Here is a 24,839-nt window from a genome sequence, read left to right as displayed (position 1 = left end):
GCCTGTTTTACGCAGCCTCCAAAAGACGGCATTTTTACGCCTAATGCCTAATGCTAATTTACGGATTTCAGATAGTACCAGAGCTGTAACAGCCGTAGCAGTAACAGAGGCGGGACAAACAGTACCAGGCAATTCTACAATGCCGGGACCAAGTTGAGAAGTTGTATACCAAACATATATTTTCTACTTGATAGCTAACCAGCTAGCTCGATATAAACATATACATCAACAGTTACACAGTATGTGCCACATTAAGAAAAAATGTGGGTAAACCTGAACTTTTTACCTGAAAAATACATAACCACATATTCAATATCCTGTTATGGAGCTAGCTATAGTGACTTGCAAAAAAAGATAGCTATCTAGACAAACAGACAAAATTATGTATTCAGTGTTAAGAAAAATGTTTAAACTTGTAAAACTAACTAAAATTGTAACCCACAAAATATATAAACGTCGCATTAGCTTTATATCAACATAAATAACTGTTTGCTAGCTAGACATACCTACATTATATCCTGTATTAAGAATGAAATGGTAAAACATTAACTTTTTACTAAAAAAACAAACAAATATATCCATGTATTCAATACCCTGTTAGGTAGATAGCTATCTAAACAAACACGTGTTTTACATGTTAAGAAAATTCTAAACTCAAAAATATATATCATTATCATATTTGCTAGCTAACAGTTTGCTAGAAATACAGCTTGCTAGCTAGGCACACATACAGACAGATATATAGTAAAAATGTTAGGACTCGTAAAACATAAAGTAGTGACTCAAAACAATCAAATATGTAGTGTATATAGTCTATTACATAGCGGGTTTGTAGAAATATAGCTGGCTAGACATATAAGAAAAACTTACATATCCAATTAGCAAGCTACTCGATAGAAAGACAGCTAGCTACAGTAGCTGTTGACGCTGTATATACACGTCAAAGGCTCGATAGTAGTCACATACTATACAATATTAAACATCTACTGTTCTTACCATTCACTTCCGCTTCCATGGACTGCAACCCTATAGGCAATGCATATCTTCCTCTAAAAGCATCAGTCAACTTTATGGTCACATTTTTTTTGCTTTTGCTTTTACAGGAGTCCAGTAATGTTTCTTCCATTAGAGTCCACTCTAAAAGAATTTGGGGGTTGTAAAGATATGTTTTGTCCAACAGTCACTTTTACAACTTTTACGTTACACATATGCATTGGACACTTCAGAGTTTTTATTGATAACACAAAACTTTTGACTGTACAATTTAGTTTCAAATGACAAACCAGATTTCATAGTCTACAATATCATCATCTAGGAACGATATCGTAACTTCACCAAAGAGCTGCCTTGATTGAACCTTTACAGATTACCATAACGTGATGACTATCAATCTACCCAGACTTCATTCATTCACTTTCTACCGCTTATCCTCACGAGGGTCGCAGGGGTGCTGGATCCTATCCCAGCTGTCTTCGGGCGAGAGGCGGGGTACACCCTGGACTGGTCGCCAGCCAATCACAGGGCACATATAGACAAACAACCATTCACACTCACATTCATACCTATGGACAATTTGGAGTGGCCAATTAACCTAGCATGTTTTTGGAATGTGGGAGGAAAAAAACCCGGAGAGAAAACCCACGCATGCATGAGGAGAACATGCAAACTCCACACAGAGATGGCAGAGGGCGGGACCGAACCCAGGTCTCCTAGCTGTGAGGTCTGTGCGCTAACCACTCGACCGCCGTGCCACTTCTACCCAGACTTTATCTATTTAAAAATATTTGATCATTTGGGATCTACATCTGCAAATATCAAGTTATAAATGCTCACTGGTTAAAATATGAGTTTCATTGAATGGTTTCAGCAGTTTTGAAGTCAATCAGCAATGATTGAAATAATGACGTTTTAATAAGCTTGCTAATTTCTGAAGACGCACTAAAAAGCAGAACATAGAAGTGCATGGCCAAATAATGCCCCCTCAATTAATCAGCCAATATGAAGATGAATTAATAGAAATCTTGCAACAAAATTAATAGTTTGGGAGGAAAGAGGTCACAATGAGGCCACGGTCTTAATCAGCCATCATTTGTTGTTTATCCGTTTGGAGAGTGACTGAGAGAGCACTGAGTGACGCAGGTGAGAGAAAGCCAGGCGTCCTCCCAGCCACCCCCATGAACCGCACCTCACTTATCTGCTTACAGAACGGAAGAGGAAGGAGTGACAAAGGCCAGGACTCTGGGTGTGATAAGGAAGGACCTTGTGTCCAGCACTGGTCCTCGAGGTTACCCTTGGTGTCCATTTCAGAGGGGCCAACCGGAAACCGGGAGAACCAAGAAACCCTCCATGGGTCTTGTACAGTTGAGCAAAGGGGTGAGAAAGGTAGAAAAGACTAGGGTCAGTTGGAGTTCAGGGCAGCAAGTCATCTCCACGCAGGAAAGCTAAATTACTTCCGGATTCCGGCGGTCCGGTGTTACTGTTCCTTCCCTTCCTGCCTCGCCATCCGCCACTCTCATTCCTTCCGAAGTCTACACCCACCCTTTTAGTCCGGCTTCAGTCCTGTTGGGCAGCATAACCAAGGGTGACGATGTCCGTAGGAAAGCAGTCTTTGAGAAGGATGCCTCTGTCTCTCTGGCAGTCCAGCTCTCCTATAAAACCGTACCAGTAGATGACGAGGCCAGGTCCGAATCTAAGGCACCAGAGAAGAAATTAGTCATGACAGCATGATTTTAAAAAAAGTGTTATAAAAAGCAGAGTATGCGAGCTAGAAAGATGCACTACCAGTGAGTCTTTGATCACAATCCAGGAAACTGAGACAAAAAACGCAGCCGGTCGACAAGATAAAGATCTCCCTAACAGGGTGATACACACTTCATCACATTACAATGGCAGGGAAATAGCAATAATATTTGAAATAACAAAGCACCACCAAGGACTCCGGAAACCTGTCATCGGAAGCCTTTAGTATATGGCAGACCACGCAGAGTTCAGCGCGAATCCTCAGACTTAAGCACCGCATGTGTTGGCAGCACGACGAAATCCAGCTGTTTCATTCAGATTTGCTTTGTAACCCCCCCGAAAAATGAGTTGGTGAGCTGTGAATTTCCCAGGAGGTACGAGTAATGAGTTTCCAAGCAGCTAAGAAATCAGGTTGAGACTATTTAAATGTGCGTTAACACTTGTCACGTTTGCTTCAGTGAAAACAAACTGTGGCCGTGTTGCCTTTGCCCTCCGAGTGCGGTTCATTTAATGAAGTTTACTGCAATCATTGAAACCTTGGTGCATAGTGGGTTCTTGCGTGTGACGCGATGGAAGCTACAACTGCCACTGCAGGTGTGGTTCGGTTTACCTGGAAACACTAAATGCACCAAAGGTGTTAAAATCCCAGCAAAAAGCAAGTTTTTTTTTGCAGACAGAGCTTGATGTGCAACTTATGCAACAGCTTTTGCTTAATATTTAATGTTTTTTGTTACTTCTTTGGTTTCCATAAACGTGACTGATATTCTGCATCGGCTACACCAATATGTGGAATCAAACTATGGAATGGATTGAGTAAGGACCTCAAAAAAAGGTCAGTAAGGATAATTCATAATGCCGCCTACAGAGAACATACTAACTCCTTATTTCTAAAATCACAAATACTTCAACTTGCTGATATAGTTCATCTTCAAACAGCTAAAATAATGCATAAGGCTAAAAACAACCAATTACCTAAAAATGTCATCCAATACTTCTCTACAAGAGAGGAGAAATATGATCGCAGGGGAGATATACATTAGAAACACTTCTATGCTAGGACTACGTTATGCTAGCCATAGCATTTCAGTATGTGGAATCAAACTATGGAATGGATTGAGTAAGGACCTCAAACAATGCACAACGATGAGCCAATTCAAGAAACAATACAAGCAGTTGATGTTTGCTAAATACAAGGATGAAGAGTCTTGAACCAGTCATGATGTGCTATATATATCATTATATTGACACTTACTATGGTACACATTATGTCATTGGATGGTCATATCACCTCGTACTTCGGTACGAGGTGCATTATTTAAAAAAAAAAACAACATAAAAAACCTTAAACTGTATTATGGAAAGCAGGAAGTGAACAAATGTAGCAGTTACTGATTGTAAAAGTACCAGATGGAGGGGTAGGATTTAATAAGCTTTGCTTCTTCCTACTCCTTTCGGACATGTGGAACTGTGAACTGATTATGAGATGCACTCAATTGTAATCTGATGCATGTTCAAATGAAATAAAACCATTACCATTACCTTTACCATCGATTACTTACACATCCAACAACAATCTGGATGTCGCGTCATTCGCCATTTTCACTACAGATACACAGGAAACTAAATAGCTAGTCAACAATAGTTGTTGTCGCTGACTCTCAAACATAACCTAAATGTTATATCACTTTTTGAAATTTGGCTGTCTGCGATTCTAGACACTGATGGCGAATGGAGAATTCTTCACCAGGAAGAGACTAAGGCGATCCTCAAAGACAATAAATCATCTTTCTCTTTATTGTACTCCAAAGCTTCACCAATGGCCTCTCTCTGACTCGTGGAGTTTTCTTTGAACGCAAGCTGCCACACATAAAAACATGTCACAGTTGAACTCTGAACCCAGAGTGTCTATACATGCAAAAGCAAAGATTCAGGGCGCTGACAGTGCGGCCGTCCCAGACACTCTTGACACCGTTGCGGACCCTCCGGGGACCCTGACAGGAAGCGGGCAAAAAAGGCCACATGGCGCTAGCAGAAGTTCAGCTTGGAGGTAAAGTGCATAAAAACTTCATCTGGTGCCAAATTCAGGTTGAAATACAGCCTTCAAGTCCCCCCATGGTGTGGTTTTAATATCAACTTTGGGAAATCTTTTGCATGGTTATGATTTATACGCACTTAAAAGACACCTACAAGCTTAACCCCTACAACTTCAACAGCATATTTTAATAGCGTATATTAAAAACCGCCCCTACTGTTCCAACATATGTGGGCGCTTGTATATCTGTGTACAGTCTGGTGCCATTTGACAAGGCCTTGAGGCGCTATTCTACTTACAGACGCATTAAAAATATGTCAGGGTATAAGCACACAACACCCCCACCTTCCCATCTCTGAGAGGCCCAAATAGCAGTCCTGTCCTGTGCCCCATCCCTGCATTCTAACTTTTACTGTGTGTGATTTACGGTGCTGTATCTATGGGCGAGCAGGCCCGGAGAAAGCCCACAGATGCACGCCGCAAGTTCACCGCAATGTCACACACATACCTCAGCCTCTCAACACAGCCCCCCCCACTCACTACCCTAAACTCCCACCGTTTTCATGGTGGACGGCAACACATGTCAGCCAAGTCTTAATATGGAAATGTTATGGAAACAAAACCTAAACATTTACATTAGATGACTTTTGAACAGGGGTTGCGCTCCTCTTTTTATTCAACTGCTGTGTTTTGTGCAGATTTGTTTTGTGTGGAGGGAGGAGGCTGCAAAAAAAAAAAAAAAACCTGAAGAACGGGGCTACACCGAGCGAAAGGAAAGGTTAAAACTGTACATCAACAGATAAGGCAGCAGCAGATGATACATCACGTCGCCGCCTTGGTAGAGGAGAGGGTGAGCGTAAATTGAAACACGCAAAAATTATCAACAGCGAGGAGCCGTGTCACCAAGGCCCTTTCCATACGGTAAAGAAAATAAATGGACTTTGAATTGTACTCGCAATGAATCCTAAAGGACTGAGGAAGAAGCAGACACTGGGGAATTGAAATAACAACACTGAGTGCTCAGGGTCGAGCTGGAAGTCAAACTATCTCAAAGTATATAGTAAAAATACACAGTAATGTATAGAATGAGCCTCTCACGATATTTAGTAGGATTTTGTACCGTAGTTGACTTTCCAAACTCAGGGGGTGGGTTCCAAAAGGGGTTTCAGGTCACGGACAGTTCCCAACTGTCATGAGTATTATGTGGTATACAGTACTACACATTTTCTTGGTTCTTGGTCTTTTGGATTCATGATGCCATTTGTCTGCTGTTCTCTTAATTAATCATTTATAATGATATAGCAACACTATATATTATCTAGCAAAACTTTGTACAGTGGAACCTTGGTTAGCGTAATTAATTCCTTTTAGAAGGTCTGACTCTAACCGAAACGGACATTAACGGAATCAACTTTTGCCAAAAGAAATCATGTAAATCCAATTGATTCGTTACAGAAAGCCAAAAAAATTTTTTTACAATTGGAGTCTTACATGCATGAAACTATTTTCGATACATATAATGATGAATGAAAGGGATACATAAACATTCAAGGTTACTTTTACGTGATTCTTCACCTAACTTAAAACAGGAAGGTGGTGGTCACATCATGACTTCAGGAACAGTCACGTCTTCAGTTAAGGTAAAAATAACATAAAATGTTCATGTATACCCTTCATTCATCATTTATATGTATTTAGAATTATTAGGGATATTTGATCTTTCTTGCAGAAAACTGATATGCTGATATCGTCCAACTCTCAGTTTCCAATATTGATATCAGCCGATACTAATATGTGTAACATGACATATCTCCTGTGTTGGAATAACAAATATGTGTTGTATACAGCATTTAAAAAAAAATATTGTTTTTCATTAACAGGAAAAAAATCGGATTCCATTTTTATGCTGATATCGGGCCGATAATTATTGGTATCAATAATTATCAGACATCCCTATTTAGAATTGTTTCATGTATGTAAAACTATAAAAATTGGTTCTGTGTTAACATTTATGAACAATGTAACTTTAAAAATGTTTGGTAGATCCTTGCGCTGAAGTTTAATCAAGAGAAAAGTACCTATGAATAAAAATGTATGCAACACAAACCAGACATTTCCCTTTGTTGTTGCCTTATGAGAACAGGAAATTTAATTAATAATTGGAATAAAAATTCTGTATTACCACAAAGGCAGTCATATTTTACATTTTAATCTGATTAATCAGAGTTTTTTAATTAATTGATCATAACTAATCACCACTTGTAAGGTTTTTTTTGGTCTGATAAGTATTACGACAAGGGCAGTCAAATGATTCCACATTTTAATTTGATTAATCATAGTTTTCAAATTAATTGCTCATAACTAATCACCACTTGTATGTTTTTTTGTCTGATAAGTATTACAACAAAGGCAGTCAAATGATTCCACATTTTAATTTGATTAATCATAGTTTTCAAATTAATTGCTCATAACTAATCACCACTTGTATGTTTTTTTGTCTGATAAGTATTACGACAAAGGCAGTCAAATGATTCCACATTTTAATCTGATTAATCATAGTTTTCAAATTAATTGATCATAACTAATCACCACTTGTAAGGGTTTTTTGGTCTGATAAGTATTACGACAAAGGCAGTCAAATGATTCCACATTTTAATCTGATTAATCATAGTTTTCAAATTATTTGATCATAACTAATCACCACTTGTAGTTTTTTTTGTCTGATAAGTATTACGAGAAAGGCAGTCAAATGATTCCACATTTTAATCTGATTAATCATAGTTTTCAAATTAATTGATCATGACTAATCACCACTTGTAATATGTGTGATATGTGCCCGCTTTCACTGTATTTCATTAACAGACAGACAAATGATAGGACATTATTAAATATACATTTTTTCAAGGTTTTTTTAGTCTGATAATGTAGGGGTCTACACAGCCACGATGCAATAGGAATTCAACCACTTAATCTCTTAGTCAGTGTTTAAGAGTTTTCTCACCTCTTGTGAGTGACGCTCGCTGCGCTGTAATGACTAAGTGGGCGGCAGTTCACTTTGAATTTTTCGGCTAATTGTGGTTTATTACGCAAAAGTGGGCGGGCTGGCTTTAAAGTGGCATGTGCTTATTATATACACCACATCTTCCCTATAAACACCTCGCTGCTGTACATAACAAGTTGGTGAAATTGTTGTTGGTGAAACGTGGACTAATTTCAGGGGAATAAAAAAGGAAAGGTGGGGGGGGGTGTCCACTCTGTGGCTGCCAGCCTTGCTTTGGTTGGTGTTAATGAGCGGGTGCTTGGTCACATTTAAAGCAGGTGCTAAGCAGACTACTGTATGGTAGCTCAATGAGAGCGAGGCACCTTGTAGAATAAAAAGTCTCATAAAGGAAAACAGGCTGCATTGTTTTTGCATACAAAATGACACCAGTGAAGAACTGGTACAATAAAACAGCAAATGTGAATTTTTTTTTTTTTTTTAACTAGAAGCAGTAGATGCACTCAGTAGTGGGTGAACAGGGGGAGGTTAATTTGATTTTCCTCTTTCAGTGAGAACTAACCTTGAATACTTGAATCCAAAACACGATACAGCTTGATGAATTATCACTAAAATCAAGATAAATGAACACACGCCACCATACATCAATTGCATACCACTGCAGCTCATTTTAAACAAATGTGGCAGCAATAATTTAGGTGACCTCCACCTGAGTTCTCACCATAAAGGCGTCTTTGTTTTCGGCACCCATACATCAGTCGATAAGAAGAACTGCTGCCAAACTTGAGCTTAAGTCTTTTCTTTGCTGGCAGCAAAGCAGGTAAGACTCTTTAAAAATATAGAATTGACTTGGGTTAGAGGTTGTGAGGTACTCCAAGAAAAGAACATTTAAAATACAGTGTTTTTTTTAAAGTCAAATGCCCTAGAAGTTAGACAATTAAACCATTTTTTCTGGAAAAGTATCCCTTAAAAGTCAAGATTATTTTTGCCAATGTGTTAATTACGCAAAATAATGTAACATAATTAGAGTAAAATTAGGTGCCGTCATTAAAGCGTTATTTTTCACAGCCCTAATTGGATTTTTTTTTTGTTTGTTTTTTTTGCTTTTCCTGTTGCCACTTGGCGGTTCTGAGACGAATTCAGGAAGTGATCTTTGTATAGCTTCAAGGTGTTGTCTTCATTATTTCTACCAATTATAATGAATATCTGACCTTGTGGAACAGAGTTATTCCCGTTTACAGTTTAGTGGTCAATTGCCTGATTGATCATCAAAGTGTGAACCAACGTATGAAACCACCTAAAATCCTTAGCAATATAACATTGACGGAAATACAACCCCTTTTTTCACCCAACGTTGCTGACAGAAACCAAAATGGCCAACTTCCTGTTTAAGACCATGGGTTCCAGTCACAATTGTGACAAAATTCGTACTGTGAAACTGGTGGCATGGGCTAAAATTTAAAGGAGCCGCTACTGAGTACTCCTGGTTTTCCAACTTTATTCGCTTGACCTGATGTACTTTCAATTTTTTGAGAGATTTCATGAATGCCTCAAAAATGTGAGGAAAGTGTCAGCATATTAATAATAAAAATAAACAAAGCAATTAAAAATCGTGTTCATTGGAAGTGACATTGCCAACCAGGCTGGTATACAGACTATAGTTTTCAGTTCATACGTAGTATTTCTACAAAATAATTTTTTAAAACACAAAGAACAACAAAGATCCTGTGTGTAAAAAGTACCCGGAGTTGCTGTTTGTGTGAGGGGTGGCGGGGCGTACTGACCCAAGGTCTTGGCAACGGGTGATGCGGCCCTGCAGCTGATCACTGCACACCCTGTGTGTGAGTTTTAATGGTCTTGCGGTAGATGCTTGTCGGCCAACCTGATCATGAAGTCGCCTCTGATAACACAAGCATCCATGCACACAGTCAGGTCAATAATCCGTCGCTGCTTTACTTTTAAGTCCTACCTCCTATAAATAACAGCACTAGAATGGAAGAGTTAACCTTGCCCTGACCAAGTTAATAACAAGCACCACTTCTCCTTGTTGTTTTTATGGCTGACAAATGACATGTAAACCACCAACCCGACTGTATGCGATGGATGCAGGACGCTACACAAGAAATGTAATTATTCTAGACAAGGAGGCAGTAAAGATTCAAATATCCAGCGTAATTCTCCGGGACACTTTAATGCTTTTCTGTCGCTGTGGTATGGAAATGTAACTTGACTGGTAGATGGGGTTCGTCTTGGTCACGGCTGGAGGTGGAGGGTGTGTTTTATGCGAAGTTTGTGTATTGTGCTGATGTGTGAGTGTGTAAGTGTGATTGGGTGTGTGGTGAGGGGGAGGGGGAGGTCAGATTGAGGGCTGTGAATTGTATGTTTCATTAATGTACGCTCATCCATGCAATTTATCAGCAGCAGGACAGATACAGGAAGATTAGCAAGTGTTATCTCATCGCCATAGCAACAACATATAGGTCAGCACATGACTCAGAAATCATGCTATTGTTAAGGTATAACACTATATTGCTATATATTAATTGTAATGATAATATAAATATATAAAAATGTTAACATTTACAAAAAAAAATATTGAAAACTAACATGAAAAACACCTGAAAAATTTGTAAAACTTTGTAAAATTAAATATGCATTCGCAATTTATTATGACAAAAAATGTGAGACTTTCTGACTAGGAAACGGCTTATAAATAAATTCAATGCACTCTGGAATCTTTTCCGTAATTCGATCATAAAAATTACCATATACATTTGGAACACAGCCTATTGGGAAATGACTTTTGAGTTATAATGTATTTATTCTTCAAATTAACCTCTGACATTTATAAACCCCAAAGCTTATAGGAGGCACACTCCACACACTCTCCCGTCTTTATCTCCCAATTGCAAATTATCACTTTCCCTGACCCCCGTACCACACACCCCAGTGTGACTGACAAAGCTGCCGTTACCTCGTCAACCTTCTCGCACTTCCCTTAAATCTTATCTCACACACACACACACACACACACACACACACACACACACACACACACACACACACACACACACACACACACACACACAATTTGACTGACCCTTTATCAATCAGCTCACTGATAAACTGGTTTACACATTTGTACCTGAATAAACAGATGAGAATCTTATAATACAGCTAAATGATGGATACTATATTAAAGCTGAATTGGCAACCTTCCGAAAAGTCTTCGTGTTGAGGGAAGAAGTCAAACATTGGAACGCTCACCAACCTGATGACCTCATACCTGGTCAAATTTGTTAGTTACATTTTTTTTTGAATGGGTATCTTCTTATTATATTGTATATTAAAATATTTATAAGATGCTAAGATCCCACCCAAACCCCTCAAAATAAGTTGTTTCCTTTTTTTTTTAGTTCAGTATTTTTGAGATCCTGGAAAGATTTTTCAAAAATGTTATGACATCTAGTAAATCTTTATTTTAATTGTATATACTATATGTTTAATATTTCTTAAACAATTTTTTAAAAAATTGTATTTTTTTGTCATTCATTCATTTTCTACTGCTTTTCCTCACGAGGTTCGCGGGGGTGCTGGAGCCTATCCCAGCTGTCTTGGGGCGAGAGGCGGGGTACACCCTGGACTGGTGGCCAGCCAATCACAGGGCACATATAGACAAACAACCATTCACACTCACATTCATACCTATGGACAATTTGGAGTCGCTAATTAACTTAGCATGTTTTTGCAATGTGCGAGGAAACCCACGCATGCACGGGGAGAACATGCAAACTCCATACAGAGATGGCCAAGGGTGGAATTGAACCCTGGTCTCCTAGCTGTGAGGTCTGTGCGCTAACCACTCGACCGCCGTGCCACCTGTATTTTTTTGTAAATATGGAATACTAGGTCCCAAACCTAACGTTTAAAAAATGGGCTACACAGCGTACGAGTGGTTAATGCGCAGGACACACAGCTAGGAGACCAGAGTTCGATTCCAGTCCAGGGTGTACCCCGCCTCTCGCCCGAAGAGAGCTGGGATAGGCTCCAGCACCCCCGCAACCCTCGTGAGTATAAGCGGTAGAAAATGAATGAATGAATGAATGAAACACTAAAATCATGCCTTATTAAAATAAATCTAAATAAGCCACTTATCAACATGGTATTCATGCAATACCCTATCAAATTCTCACATTTTCATAATTAATACTACTACTGCGACTTACAATGGTACTCCTATATACTACAATGCAATGCTGCTTCTTCTAAATGTCTTAAATTTTCACCAGATGGTCAACCAAGTTCCCCCCACACACGCTAATAACCATCTCCATCATGAAAATGGCTTGATCGCTTCAGTTATGACACGCTGAGTGAGATTTCATTAACACCTGAAGCTGACATTATTAAAATTCTATTAAAGCAATGGCTTCCAATGGTGGTATCATGCTGCAATGATGATAGGGGTAATAATAACTGCATTGCACGGGATTGACATACCCTTCTGATATCCAATAGGGCCACTAAATATATATACACATATATTTGTACTTCACTGAGGTTTATCCAAAGCCAAATAGTGGTAATAGTGCTAATTTGAAGATCTGTTCACAGACTCCCTGTGGCACTGAACGTGCCGTATTCTCTAAGCTCTCCATGGTGGGGATTGGACGTGTAGACTGAGAGGAGTGTGGTGCCAAGGGGATACATGCTCCTTTAACCTGTTATTGTGAACCCCCAGCAGCCTTTGCTGATAATTGCCTCCAGTCTCTGGGGAAAGGCGGTCAAAGGAAGGCATCGGGACAACCATTTTGGGACTCCTCTTTGGCCTGCACAGGCCCTGGTCCTAATTCTGCCCTTAACCCTGGCGGCTAGCGTGTTTTCAATTTAGGATGCTCCCCCGCTGAAGCTGTGGCCCTAATCAACATCAGTTTGTACTGTAACCCTATCTGGCCATGTGAGGGCAGCGCCAGGCTGACCGGGCGCCTGCAAACCTGATGTGTCCAGCTGAGTGTTAAGTGTGTGCATGCATGTCTGCGATATTGTGTGTATATGTGAGGTCACAGGATGTGTGCCCGATACTCGCAATGTTTGCTTTCCTCATATCGTGCAGGCTTTGTGGACCCAAACATACAAATCACACATGATAAACACGTAATTTGATGCTCAAGACTGGATGCTCTATTTAAAAAGAAAGTTACTTTGAAATGTGATATTGTATCATAGAATAAGGCAATAAAACCAGTCAAAATAGTTTTGTAATGTTATATCATAATACTGTATGTCCAAAATTAAATACTGTATTAGTGAAAGTCTTTCGTTTTTCATACAGTAGTTTGGCTGCTCCTGCAGTTAGGCACACAAATGGAATGATAAAGAGCATATCGGTTTTGTTACAGTATACGTCTAGACTTACTTACATGTGTCTGTAAGTAACAATGTGCAACTATAATGAAGTGTTAGTGTTGATTGAAAGATATGTTTTTTTTTAGAGTCTTTTTTTTTGTCTAGCTTGGAGATTGTACCTGCCGAGTCAGCCACTGACTAAGTACATGCGTAAAATGTTCAGTATTTGAAATCATTTTTGAATCCAAAAATGAAAATTTGGTGTTGAAACCAGGATGCTTCTAGGCATCTTGTCACATATTAAAAGCAGAGTTTTTTTTAATGCATCCATGTACTTCATGGCTAACTCCATGCAGTGAAAGTTAAGGTAATGTAACGGTAAGGTAATGTTTCATTAAGGTAACATTACTGACTGGTAGTGACCATGCATTCATTCATTCACTTTCTACCGCTTATCCTCATGAGGGTCGAGGGGGTGCTGGAGCCTATCCCAGCTGTCTTCGGGCAAGGGGCAGGGTACACCCTGGACTGGTCGCCAGCCCATCACAGGGCACATACAGACAAACAACCATTCACACTCACATTCATACCTATGGACAATTTGGAGTGGCCAATTAACCTAGCATGTTTTTGGAATGTGGAGGAAACCGGAGTACCCGGAGAAAACCCATGCATGCACGGGGAGAACATGCAAACTCCACACAGAGATGGGTGGGATTGAACTCGGGTGACCATGCATGTCTTTCAATATTTAGGACTAATAAAAGGCCATAGTCAATCACAAAACAGTCACAAATTATTCATTTATTTAAAAAAAAACGCAACAGATTGAGGGCGTGGTGTTTGAACCCCAAAGGGGTGAGGGACGACTGTTTGGCTAACTGTGATTGATATATGTTTTTTCCCCTTTTTATGACACAATTTTGACTTATGAGACTGCGGTAGTATGATAATGTAACAATTCATTTTAATAAAAAAAAACATTCAGATAATCATTACATGGAAACACAACACAACAGTTATTTGGTCACATTTAGAGACAGAAATGTATCTTCTAAAGTTATTACTGTATTTTCTATGTGTATATTTTTCTCAACTGATATCAATTTCAGCAGAATACATATTTTATACATTGCCAGTCCTCTGGTTTGAAGATTAGATTCATCCGGCACTTGATTTATTTGGGGGAAAAAAAAGTCAAGACAACATTGTGAGAAACAGCAGTTCTGTCAGGGCAGAAAAACTAATTTTATTTTAAAATCACAACAAAATAAAACATGATTTCATTGGCTGGTAGTAGGAAGTGTAACTCATTAGCAAGTGTGCAACTGCATAGTGTTAGATGTCTGACAGCAAAGACAGAAGTCTTTACGATGCAAAAAATCCTGCACACTTGGTATTTGTATTCCCAGGGAAGATGACTTTACCTGGTCTTCACTGAGAGGCGAATAAATAAAGTTAGGTCACAGTAAAGCAGGTGTGAATGTTTGTTGTGGAGGGCCTTCTGGCCTCAGTGTCCAAGACTAAAAAACCACTGCCCCAAAATTAGAGCGCGGCCTCTAACGTGTCCCTGGGAGGGGGGGGAAAGAGGCCTGGCTTTCGTCCAAGTCAGCACCTTTGGAAGTGCAGTCGTGTTACCGCCACTAAATCAACATGTCAGCACCCGGCCTAGTAAACTTCTTCACCCAGACTCCACCGCTCGCAGCTACCCCACACACCTAATGAAGTGGTGTGAATGCCCATCTGTCTGCTCCAATTCAAAAGAGGCGGAGTCAAGAAATACATTTTGTGTTTTTATTTGGCCCGATGCAAAAACAAATGACTATTAGTGAGGTTATGACACCCCGGGCTGACGACCTTGGCTATTCCAAAACTGTCCCAGTTTGAGGGGGCAAGTTTGGAGATGGACATGGCGGTTGAGGGTGGGGTGGAGGGTGGTGGGTGCGCAAAGCTGTGCTTACTCTGCACTCTTGTTTACATTCCTGAGGGTAATTTTAGCCCCAGGGGGTGGAGAAGGGAAGGGGGTCCGACATGTCGTTGAGGCTTGTCAGTAGTCGACGGGCCAGCCTGGCGCAGTGGCGGCACCCCGAGTTGTGCATGTTACAAAGACAATAATAAAAACATATACACCTGCAAACATTGCTGGTGATGTGGGCAAAAAAGGGCAAAACAAAAAAGCCAAAATGGCCCCATTTGTCGCCGTTTTTCTGTGCAACTCCTGCATAACCGGCCATGTGACACCTGCGTGAAAGGAAATTCCGTCCTGTTGTGTTGAAAGCAATTGTCACTGTCTGACAAGTAGTCTTTACATCACACTAGATGTTCTGCCTCTAATTATCTGATTGCAATATGTATGTACACAGGTACAACAATACCCCGCTTTACTGGGTTCTGTGTAGACAATTTTGCAGGATGCCTGTGCGAAAAACTCTATTGACAAATAAAACAACAACACAACAAGAGTCTGTGAAAGGCAGGATGAGTCCACCTTACTTTTGTGTACGGCCCAGGCTCAGTCCCTTCAATTTTCCATCTTCTGAGTAGTACGGGAGCAGTAACAGAGGCGGGACGTCCCCTGTGTGCAAGGGAATGCCACACAGATCTAATGATTTCTTTGCAATATGACTTGGTACTTTACGAAAATGCAGTTGTGGCAATATTGCGCTTCTGTCACAGATCTAACGTTGAAATTTCGTGTGATTTCTGTGTGAAAGGGGCTACAGATAAGATCTGTGTACAAATAAGATGTGTATTTGTGCGCAAAGTGAGCTTACAGTTATATACAGTAGTTCAGTGCAGTCTTGGAAACGGACCAACCACAGGGTCCTATTAGCTTTGGACAAGGCGGTTACAGCCTGAGTAGTACGGGAGCAGTAACAGAGGAGGGACGTCCCCTGTGTGCAAGGGAATGCCACACAGATCTAATGATTTGATTGCAATATGACTTGGTACTTTGCGAAAATGCAGTTGTGGCAATATTGCGCTTCTGTCATGGCTCTAATGTTGAAATTTTGTGTGATTTCTGTGTGAAAGGGGCTACAGATAAGATCTGTGTACAAATAGGATGCTTATTTGTGCGCAAAGTGATATCAGCTTACAGTTTATATACAGTAGTTCAGTGCAGTCTTGGAAACGGACCAACCACAGGGTCCTATTAGCTTTGGACAAGGCGGTTACAGCCTATTGTTTTCACTGAATTTGAGGGTGCAAATCTAATTACGTTGTAGTTTTAAAAAATTTGTTACACAAACAAAACAATAATCCCGGGCTCAAGAACCGCCGAGGGCTTTCGAATGCCTGCTGGGATTTGTCTCTTTATTACTCCCAGTCTGAAAACGTCTCCTCAAAGGCCGCAAAATGTTTACAATGTTCAAAAGACAGGAAAGGGAGGGCAGAGAAGGAGACGACGAAAGAGAGACAGAGCTTATCGAAACTAATTAGGCGAGGGATCAGGATGGAAGTTAAATACCGGGCTATGTGTAATGAAAGCAGCCGAGTGGGGTGACATCTAGGGGTCAGGCCCACACCAAACAGTGGTCCTCAGGCAATCTGGTATTGATTTTCACTCGTTTGGGGATGAAGGTGGATGGTGGTAAGGAGGGACAGAGGGAGGGAGGCAGAAAAGGGGGAGTCATGTAGCAAAAGAGAGAGCGAGCCAAAGAGAGACGCTAGGGCAGAGTCTAAGGGTCTTATGAGTTGTCAACTTGACAGTTTAACCCCTTTTGGAGTAGAGCAAACAAACCAAGGGATCTCCTGGGCTGACAGTGTTGATCTGTCATAGCGATGACACTGCAAAGCCCCACACAATGCCCACACAGAAGAGGAAGTGTGTGTGTGTGTGTGTGTTGGAATAGCACACATGGGTCAAAACATGCAAAAGCACACTCCTTAAGCCTCGGGAAATAGGACTGTAACACTTGCACTGCAATGCTAATACTCATTAAGTAATCACACAAGATTTGCTATTGATTACTAATACATTTTCAGTTTGATTCAGAACAAGGGTGTCAAATCTGGGGCCCGCAAATTCTTTTTTATTGGCCTTGTGGCATATTGTAGAAATAAAAATAAACCAAAACTGCCCTGCAAAAATGGGAAAAATAAAGCAAAAAAGCACGATGTAAAGAGGATAAGCTAACTATATTGATACTAACAATAACACAAAGCTTAGAATATGATAAACTAATTTTAATTTTAATTAGGATGATTTAATCATCCATGCATCCTGGAAATAGGGTTGCAGGTATGCTAGAGCCTATCCCAGCTGTCTTTGGGCAAGAGGCGCAGTACATCTGACTGGTCGATGATTTAATCATATAAATAAATATTAAAGATAACAACCTTAAATTAAAATTACAAAATTTTGAATATGATGATGATTTTCAGTATGCTGCCCTCGGTGGGAAACATTTCTCTGAAAAGAACCATGACATATGTTCCTTTTTTTTTTTTTTTTTTTTTTTACTTTATTATACCTAGATTTTATTTTGTATTAGTTTCAAATATCCACAAAATGTCCAGTGGCCTAACTATTCTAAAGTGACTTTATAGTATAATCACATTATTAATTTGGTTCAGTTTGAAAAAATAAAAAAAATGCATTTTCTTCTTCAAAATGTGCAGCAAGTAGTCACATGAATTTTGCAAGAAACTGTACCAAAAAAAAAACAGGCCTAAATTACTCCACTGTGCAAGCTTCACGTGCAAACTTCCATAGCAGCAATTGAAAATATAAAATAAATAAAATAATAAATGAAAAATACCAAATTAAACAAATGCATTTAAAAAAATGCTAATTTAAATAAAAATATACTGTGGCTACCAAGTGCAAAAAACTAAAATAAAGACAAATGCATATAAAAAAAGAATCCCCCCCTCAGTTCACCAGTAACTTGACCAATATGCTTGCACTAACTTATACAGTAAAAGAAAGAAATATAAACAAATATCACAATTACAAAAAAATATATAGCTATTTAAAAACTACAATAAAAAAGATTGCTTGTCAAAATTTGTTCCCCAGCCTTCTTCCACAGCGTTTTCACACACAGGCTAAAGCCAAATAGAAGACTGTCCACAAGCACACAGATGTCAATGTTCTGCTCCTGTCACTCAATCTGAGACTGTCCCTCTGAGCACCTTCCCTTTTATGTTCCTAAACACTTGAAGACCCCGTTGTCCCCTTAGACTCTCACTGCTTTGTCAGATGTCCGAAAGGTACTCCATTCGAGTCACCCCCACCTCCGACTATCTGCTATGCTTAAAAAAAAACCACACACACACACAAGGCTGTGCTCGTCAAATTATAGTGGCCCTTATTGTCCCCTATTATGACCTCGGAGCGCTCCATCATGACGGATGCTACGGGGGGACACTCACTTGTCAGGAGTTGTCAGACGGACACACACACAGTTGACAGGTAATCTGAATGTCTTCAATTAGCCCAGTTAGGCCTGTCATAAACAATTCGATAAGTGCTCAACCAACACAAACAGATAAACACATGCACAAGTGCACAAGCGTACGCACCGCAAGGTCCGCAGGGTATTAATGAGAAGGGTAATGGGTATATCAGCCGATGCTTGGCTTTTGTTTCAAGAAGGGGTGTCCGTGTGTGTGTGTGTGTGTGTGCTTGCGTCACCCTCCCCTTCCTTTGCTTTGCTCTCAGCTGTGCACTGCTGGCTTCTACCTGGTCACTTCAAATTGCGCCATCTCCTTTCATTAGTACATTGCCGGCTGAGAATCTGAAAGGCCGTGACAAAATTCATTTGAGACGAGCGGGAGCAGATTGCCTGAAGCAGGTGCTATAAGGGAGATAAAACAAAAGCAGCCACCTCTGCGCGTGACTGTATGTGTGTGTTTCATTCCGTGTGCATGTGTGTGTGTGTGTGTAGGTGGTAGAAGCGTTTCCCTGGTCTTCACAACGTGTTTTTGTCCTCGCTATGGTAAATGGGTAATGGCATATAAGTGCTTTTGGGTAAGCCAGAGAGAAAAAAAGAATGAAAGAAAGAAAGGGATCGGCTCAGCGCACACTTTTACAAAGCTGTGGTGAAATCTAAATATTGTTTCAAGCGTGACCAAACAGGCCGACGCCTTTGCAGCAAAAGGGGATATGTGACAGCGGCGACATTGTTTGATTTGGTCTACCCTTCGTATTATCTTATCGCAGTGCAAAGGTGACACCCACTCAACATCCACGGCCTTTTGTCCCTTTTTCCAACTACACGCATTCACTATATGCATTTCTTTAAAAAAGGCATCGAGTGCCTGACACGTTCTGCTGCAAGCTAATATTTAAAAGAGAGATTTCACAAACACAAGACGCAAGCAATGTTAGCATCAATATTTGAACAAGGCCTCTGCAGGGACGCCATAGAGATCTCATATACAGAGGCTGGACACTGACATTTGGAATGCTGTCCTTAGAAGTTGCTTCGGGATTTGAGAGTAACGCAGTACCAAGGACCAGGAAGAAAAAAAGAAAATATCAAGGTCATATTGACATCTCTTACAGTATTGTTGTCAAAAGGCCAGATATATGCCACACAGTCAGGGCCACGCAGACCTGGGTTCGATTCTTTGCTTCAGCATCTCTGTGTGGAGTTTGCATGTTCTCCCTGTGCACATTCCAAAAACATGCATGTGAATGGTTGTTTGTCTATATGTGTCCTGCAATTGGCTGACGACCAGTCCAGGGTGTACCCCCGCCTCTTGCCCAAAGACAGCTGGGATAGGCTCCAGCATATCCACGACAACAAGCATAGAAAATGGATGGATGGATAAAGGGAATGCATGATAACATCCTGAGAGTGGTGTAAAAGTGTCGTTTTATTTTTGAGGTTATCCTTAAAAGCTGGGTGAAACAAAAACAGGAAACTTCTATTGACTCTTCATGGCTGTAAAAATAACTGTTTAATATAATACTTATTTTTTGGTGCTCCTGAAAAGACATGTTAATATATACCAGTATATATTTCTTATGTTCAGTTATTATATATGTACACATTGAACAATTCTAGAAATGTGTTCCCCTTTTTAGTTTCATGTATTATGATTTATTTAAATCATTGCTGTATGCTAATACTATTTTTAACCCTGGTGATGATTCCAGCTAATAATTGAAATTCACTCAATCATTTTCAAAATCAAGGCAATCTCGACAAAATTATGTTAAAATCGACTACTATCAGGAGGCACCTCTAACTTGCATTGTTACCTGCAATGCAATCCAAGAACAAAAAAAAGGGGGGTGGGGGCCAAGAAAAAGAAAAGCCGTCACGGGGAACACGGGGAAGTTGTAATAGGAAATTGTTCTTGGCAACTATTTGTTCAAGCACCGGATTTATTTCGTCTTGATGCCAACCCGGCGAGCCCCCACCCCATTGGAAAACAGCGCAGGTTCCCCCTAATGAGTAATCTATTTCCAAAGCAGTCGTGTCTGGGCATGACAGTTTACTGAGAAGCTTGAAGAAGTGGTAATTACCAGTGTTACGGGGCAATTAATGCATATTACACTGCGGCACTCATAGCGCTGACTGTCAGCTCCCCAATAAAAATGAGCACTCTTCAGCTAAAGGGTGACATTAATTGGGCCCTTAATGACTATGCAGAGGAACCAAGCCAAATAGGAACAAAACAGTGGAATCACTTTGACTCCAGCAGAGGGGTGGAAATTGGACTAAAAATGAGATTAATTGCCGGCGAAGAAAAAAGAAAAAAATATATGGCAAGAGAAAGAGATTGGAATTGTAGGGTGCAGAGAGAGCAAGGGGTGCTCATACAAATGGCAATTCAATTAATTTTTCCATAGTGGATTTTCTCTGTAGACCATAAGAAAAGTCACATTTGTGGTCTTGAATACCTACATGTGCTATACAGTGTTAGATTTTGCAATGTTGGATCTTAAGGAGGTTCTAAGTCGAGCTTCAAAATGCAAAACGAAGAAATGCGACTTGTTTTTTGAGCCAACAAATTAATGCAAACAATCATTAAAGTGAAATTACAGCTCACTAGCTGATCAAAATTTTAAGACCATCACTCAAAAAACCACCCTAAAATTTAAAAAAATGTAAAAAAAAAAAAAGGACTTAGGAATGAGAATTTGCACTATGCTTGTTCAATCACCACAAAAATAGATTTGGGCATGATGCCGGTGTTTCTAGGAGACTAATGAGAATGTTGCTCCAGGTGGTGAAGATGGCTTCAAGGAGGGCATCCACTGTATGGAGATGATTCCCATTTTTGTAAACTTCCATTGCCAGCCATACCCAAATATTCTCAATTGGATTTAAATCAGGGGAACACACAGGATAGTAAAAAAAAGAGTGAGGTTAGGTGGGCATTGTGAACTGCAGTGTTGTCATTACCACACAGTCATGAGGGATCTGCAACATCTCCACACAGCCAGCTGCCGTTAGACACCCCTGCACAACCTTGTTGTTCCATTGAAGGAAAAAGCACCCCAGGTCAAATGTCTGAAACATTTGATCAGCTGATGAAAAGCCTGATACACTTGTTTGCAGTTGCTTACTCAAAATGTTTTTTTTGTCTCACTCCAAATTCTCGTTTTTGCATTTTCATGCTCTACTTACAACCTCCTTAAGATCCAACACTGCAAAATGTAAATTCTTAAAAAATTTCAACTTGTCTTAAAATTTTCATCAGTAGCATAACATTTCACATGAATTATGATTTTTATATCAAAGGATGCTGTTGATGCTGTTTGGTTGACTTTGAAGTTGTGCTAGTTAAAAACAAATAATCTAAAGGGAATTCGTTAGAGTAATGTTGGTTGGTTGACTTTCAAGTTGTTCAAGTAAAATAAAAAGAATGTAAGGTGAATTAACTTGTTTCAAGCTAAACGTTTTTTTGAGTAACATTTTCACCTTCCTGAGTGACATACAACTATTGAAAAACCTTAACAACTATAAAAACTATGGAACTGACACGTAATGGAGAGGAAATGTGATTGCATTTGCAGAGCGATACTGTCACTTAGTGAGGTTTTATAGGTATTATCTTTTGTGCAATGTAATATGTTTGCGTTAGCGTCTACTTGGAAAAATTAATTTGTGTTTTTTAAATTTTCATCTGCCATCAATGGTAACCTTCTTTTGTGGGGTGGACCACAAAACATCCAAAGAAAAAGCAAAAGCAAATGTTTTGTTTGACTTTTGACTTTTAGAGAATATTTGGTTCAACTCCAAATTGTACGACTTCAGGCGCATTTAGTGTGCAATATATTGAAATTTTCAGTATTAAACACTCTGAAAGTACACCACACTTACAGTATTTATTCATATAATGCAGAAAGAACAATGAGCAACTCCTGTTCTCCGTGTTGGAGCACCTGAAGCGCTGCGGTCCTTGCGCTGTTCATGCACTGTTGTGTTCTCGTGATGTGTTTAAGCACACTAAATAATTCAGTGTAATTGAGTGTTCTGACACAAAGTGAACGCAACAAAATGCGTACCCGAAGTGCACAAGTTTAATTAAGGATCAAAATGAGTACTGAATACGAAAAATACACACATGTTTAGGTTCCACTGTGCAAACCTTTCTATGAAGCCTCATGACTAAAATAGGATTTTAAACTGAATGCAACCCATACTTTTTCTTTTTTTTTTGGAATGTAGTACTTTAAGTACTTGAAAAGTTTGTTTAGAAGAAAATACCGAAGACATGAAGTCATTTTGATTAGCGTTGCTAATGCTGGTGAGGCTGTAGTCCCGAGCACACCACCTTGAATATGAAAGCTCCTGTAAATCGTAAAAATATCAGCGTGCAAAACATGCAGTCATTTGCATACATTTTTGATTTCTGATTTCCCGGCTATTTAAATATGCGGTTAGAAATAGTGCGGCGCTGCCTCTTGCGCTGTCACGCTGCACACTCACACTGTCATTGGCCCTGATAGAACTCACGCGCTTCAAAGGCAGCTTTGCAGCCGAGCGGAGAACCAGCAAATATTTGAATTGCAAAAACACATCATCTTCCGAGGGGAGCAAATTCAAGACAACTTTCTGGAGTTGGAGACAACCCCTCCTCCCACTAAACACACCCCTCAACCTCGAGGAAGCGAACCCCTTTTGCACACAGAGCAAAAAAAAAAAAACATATTCACAGGGTAAGCACTCCCCTGGCTAATTTACCACATCCAAATCTGCGTAATGGGATATGACATTCTACAGGGGATTGGGGTGGGGGGGAACTTTAATACAAGGAGAGAACCGTAAAATGTTTAAGCTTGCCTTGTATATAAATGAAATCCACCACCCAAATCCAGGTTCTCAGACAACCTGACATGGGTTTGATTACAGAATGAAATGTAATTAGCTGCTTAAGTTCTCCAGCGAGGTCGTTCAGTGATCCTCAGATTCTATACAAACACATTACACCTCAAGATTTTGCACTGCCGCCTACGTATGTTCACAAGAGACAAATGTTGCACAGCTTCCAGCTAAAGTTAAAGAGAAAATGTCCAAAAATAATTGTAATCATAAATCAGCAGTGTGGCTTATTGCTTTATGAAAGTATGAGCCCAGACCCGTTTGATGCCAGAATAAATAGCACAGTTAAGCCAAACAAGTAAAAGTCGAGGCATGAAGGCCACGGACAACCTTAACATCAATAAATAGTCATCGTCAGACATCTAAGAAAACAGTCTTGCAACAAGGGAGACACTCATCTCCTGTCTTTATGACGAGACACATCTGCAAAAGTTGAATTCAGGCTTTGAGGAGCCAGCAGTTTTTCATCATGTTAAATATGCCTGAATGTTTTTTTTTTTTTTTTGCTGTTTATCACCATCCCAAAACCAAGATACAAAAATACTGAAGCTGCAAAATAAGCCCATTTCAAGCTTGGTTCTGAGTGGGTCTGGTTGGAAGTCGTGAATTGTGCGCAAAACTGACAACAATTGGCCACTCCCAACCGGCCTTACGATGATGGTACAGTCACCGCTCGTGTATCGTGGAAAATTGGTTTCAGACCCAACTGCCATAAGTGAATTTCCATGAACTATGATTCAATATTATTAAGTGGAATAGTTTCATAGTTTATAATGTGTATAATATATATATAATATATAAAATATATAAATAATATATATAATATATATGTATGTATAATCTGTATAATCTACAATAGCCATATTATAGTCATTTCCATACCCTAATCGCTCCATTGCAATACTGTATATATTACTGTTATTATATATTGTCATACCCATACTGTTTATAATCTGTATAATCTACAATAGCCATATTATAGTCATTTATATCCCTGTACATATCATCACTGTATTATAGTCATAGCCTGTATAGTTTTATTTACATAGATCTGTCCATACTAATGTACTTATAAAAATTGCATTTCTGGTTGGATGCTAACTGCATTTTGTTGCCCTGTACAAGTGACATGAGCAATAACAATAAAGTTGAATCTAATCTAATGTAATAGTTAAGGCACAAAAAACCTCTTTATGATCCTCTAAATACTGTTTTGGTCACACTCACAAGTGCTGAAGAGGACTTCCGAATAGCTGCCGAACCCAACTTTATAAAGGAGTTGATAAACAGTATGAGAGTTGATAATAAACATTATCACATACTACAGTATTAATTGGCCCTGTACCCTAGAAAGCGCCCATGAATGATATGGGGAAAAGGACGAAATGATACTGTGTCAAATACTGATAAATACTGATAAAATATAGAGTTTAAC

General features: G+C 39.6%; 1 protein-coding gene across 4 annotated transcripts in view; it reads right to left on the bottom strand.

Moving 5' to 3' along the window:
- Positions 1-1,011: 1,011 nt before the first annotated feature.
- Positions 1,012-24,839, bottom strand: part of cdin1 (CDAN1 interacting nuclease 1) — an 80,446-nt gene continuing 56,618 nt past the window's right edge. For 2 of the 4 annotated variants that reach the window (XM_058091413.1, XM_058091412.1), the window contains exons 12-13: positions 15,609-15,690; positions 1,012-2,689 (exon numbers count right to left, since the gene is read on the bottom strand). In XM_058091413.1, the coding sequence (XP_057947396.1) occupies positions 2,543-2,689; positions 15,609-15,690 (229 nt within the window). In that variant the 3' untranslated portion in view covers positions 1,012-2,542. Of the gene's footprint in view, positions 2,690-9,589; positions 9,670-15,608; positions 15,691-24,839 lie in introns of those variants that run through there. The other 2 variants (XM_058091414.1, XM_058091415.1) reach the window with 2 other exon arrangements.

The sequence above is a fragment of the Doryrhamphus excisus genome, chromosome 13 (genome assembly GCF_030265055.1).
Source record: "Doryrhamphus excisus isolate RoL2022-K1 chromosome 13, RoL_Dexc_1.0, whole genome shotgun sequence".
Taxonomy (NCBI): domain Eukaryota; kingdom Metazoa; phylum Chordata; class Actinopteri; order Syngnathiformes; family Syngnathidae; genus Doryrhamphus; species Doryrhamphus excisus.
The sequence above is the reverse complement of the archived record's forward strand: the minus strand, read 5'-3'. Positions and strand labels throughout refer to the sequence as shown.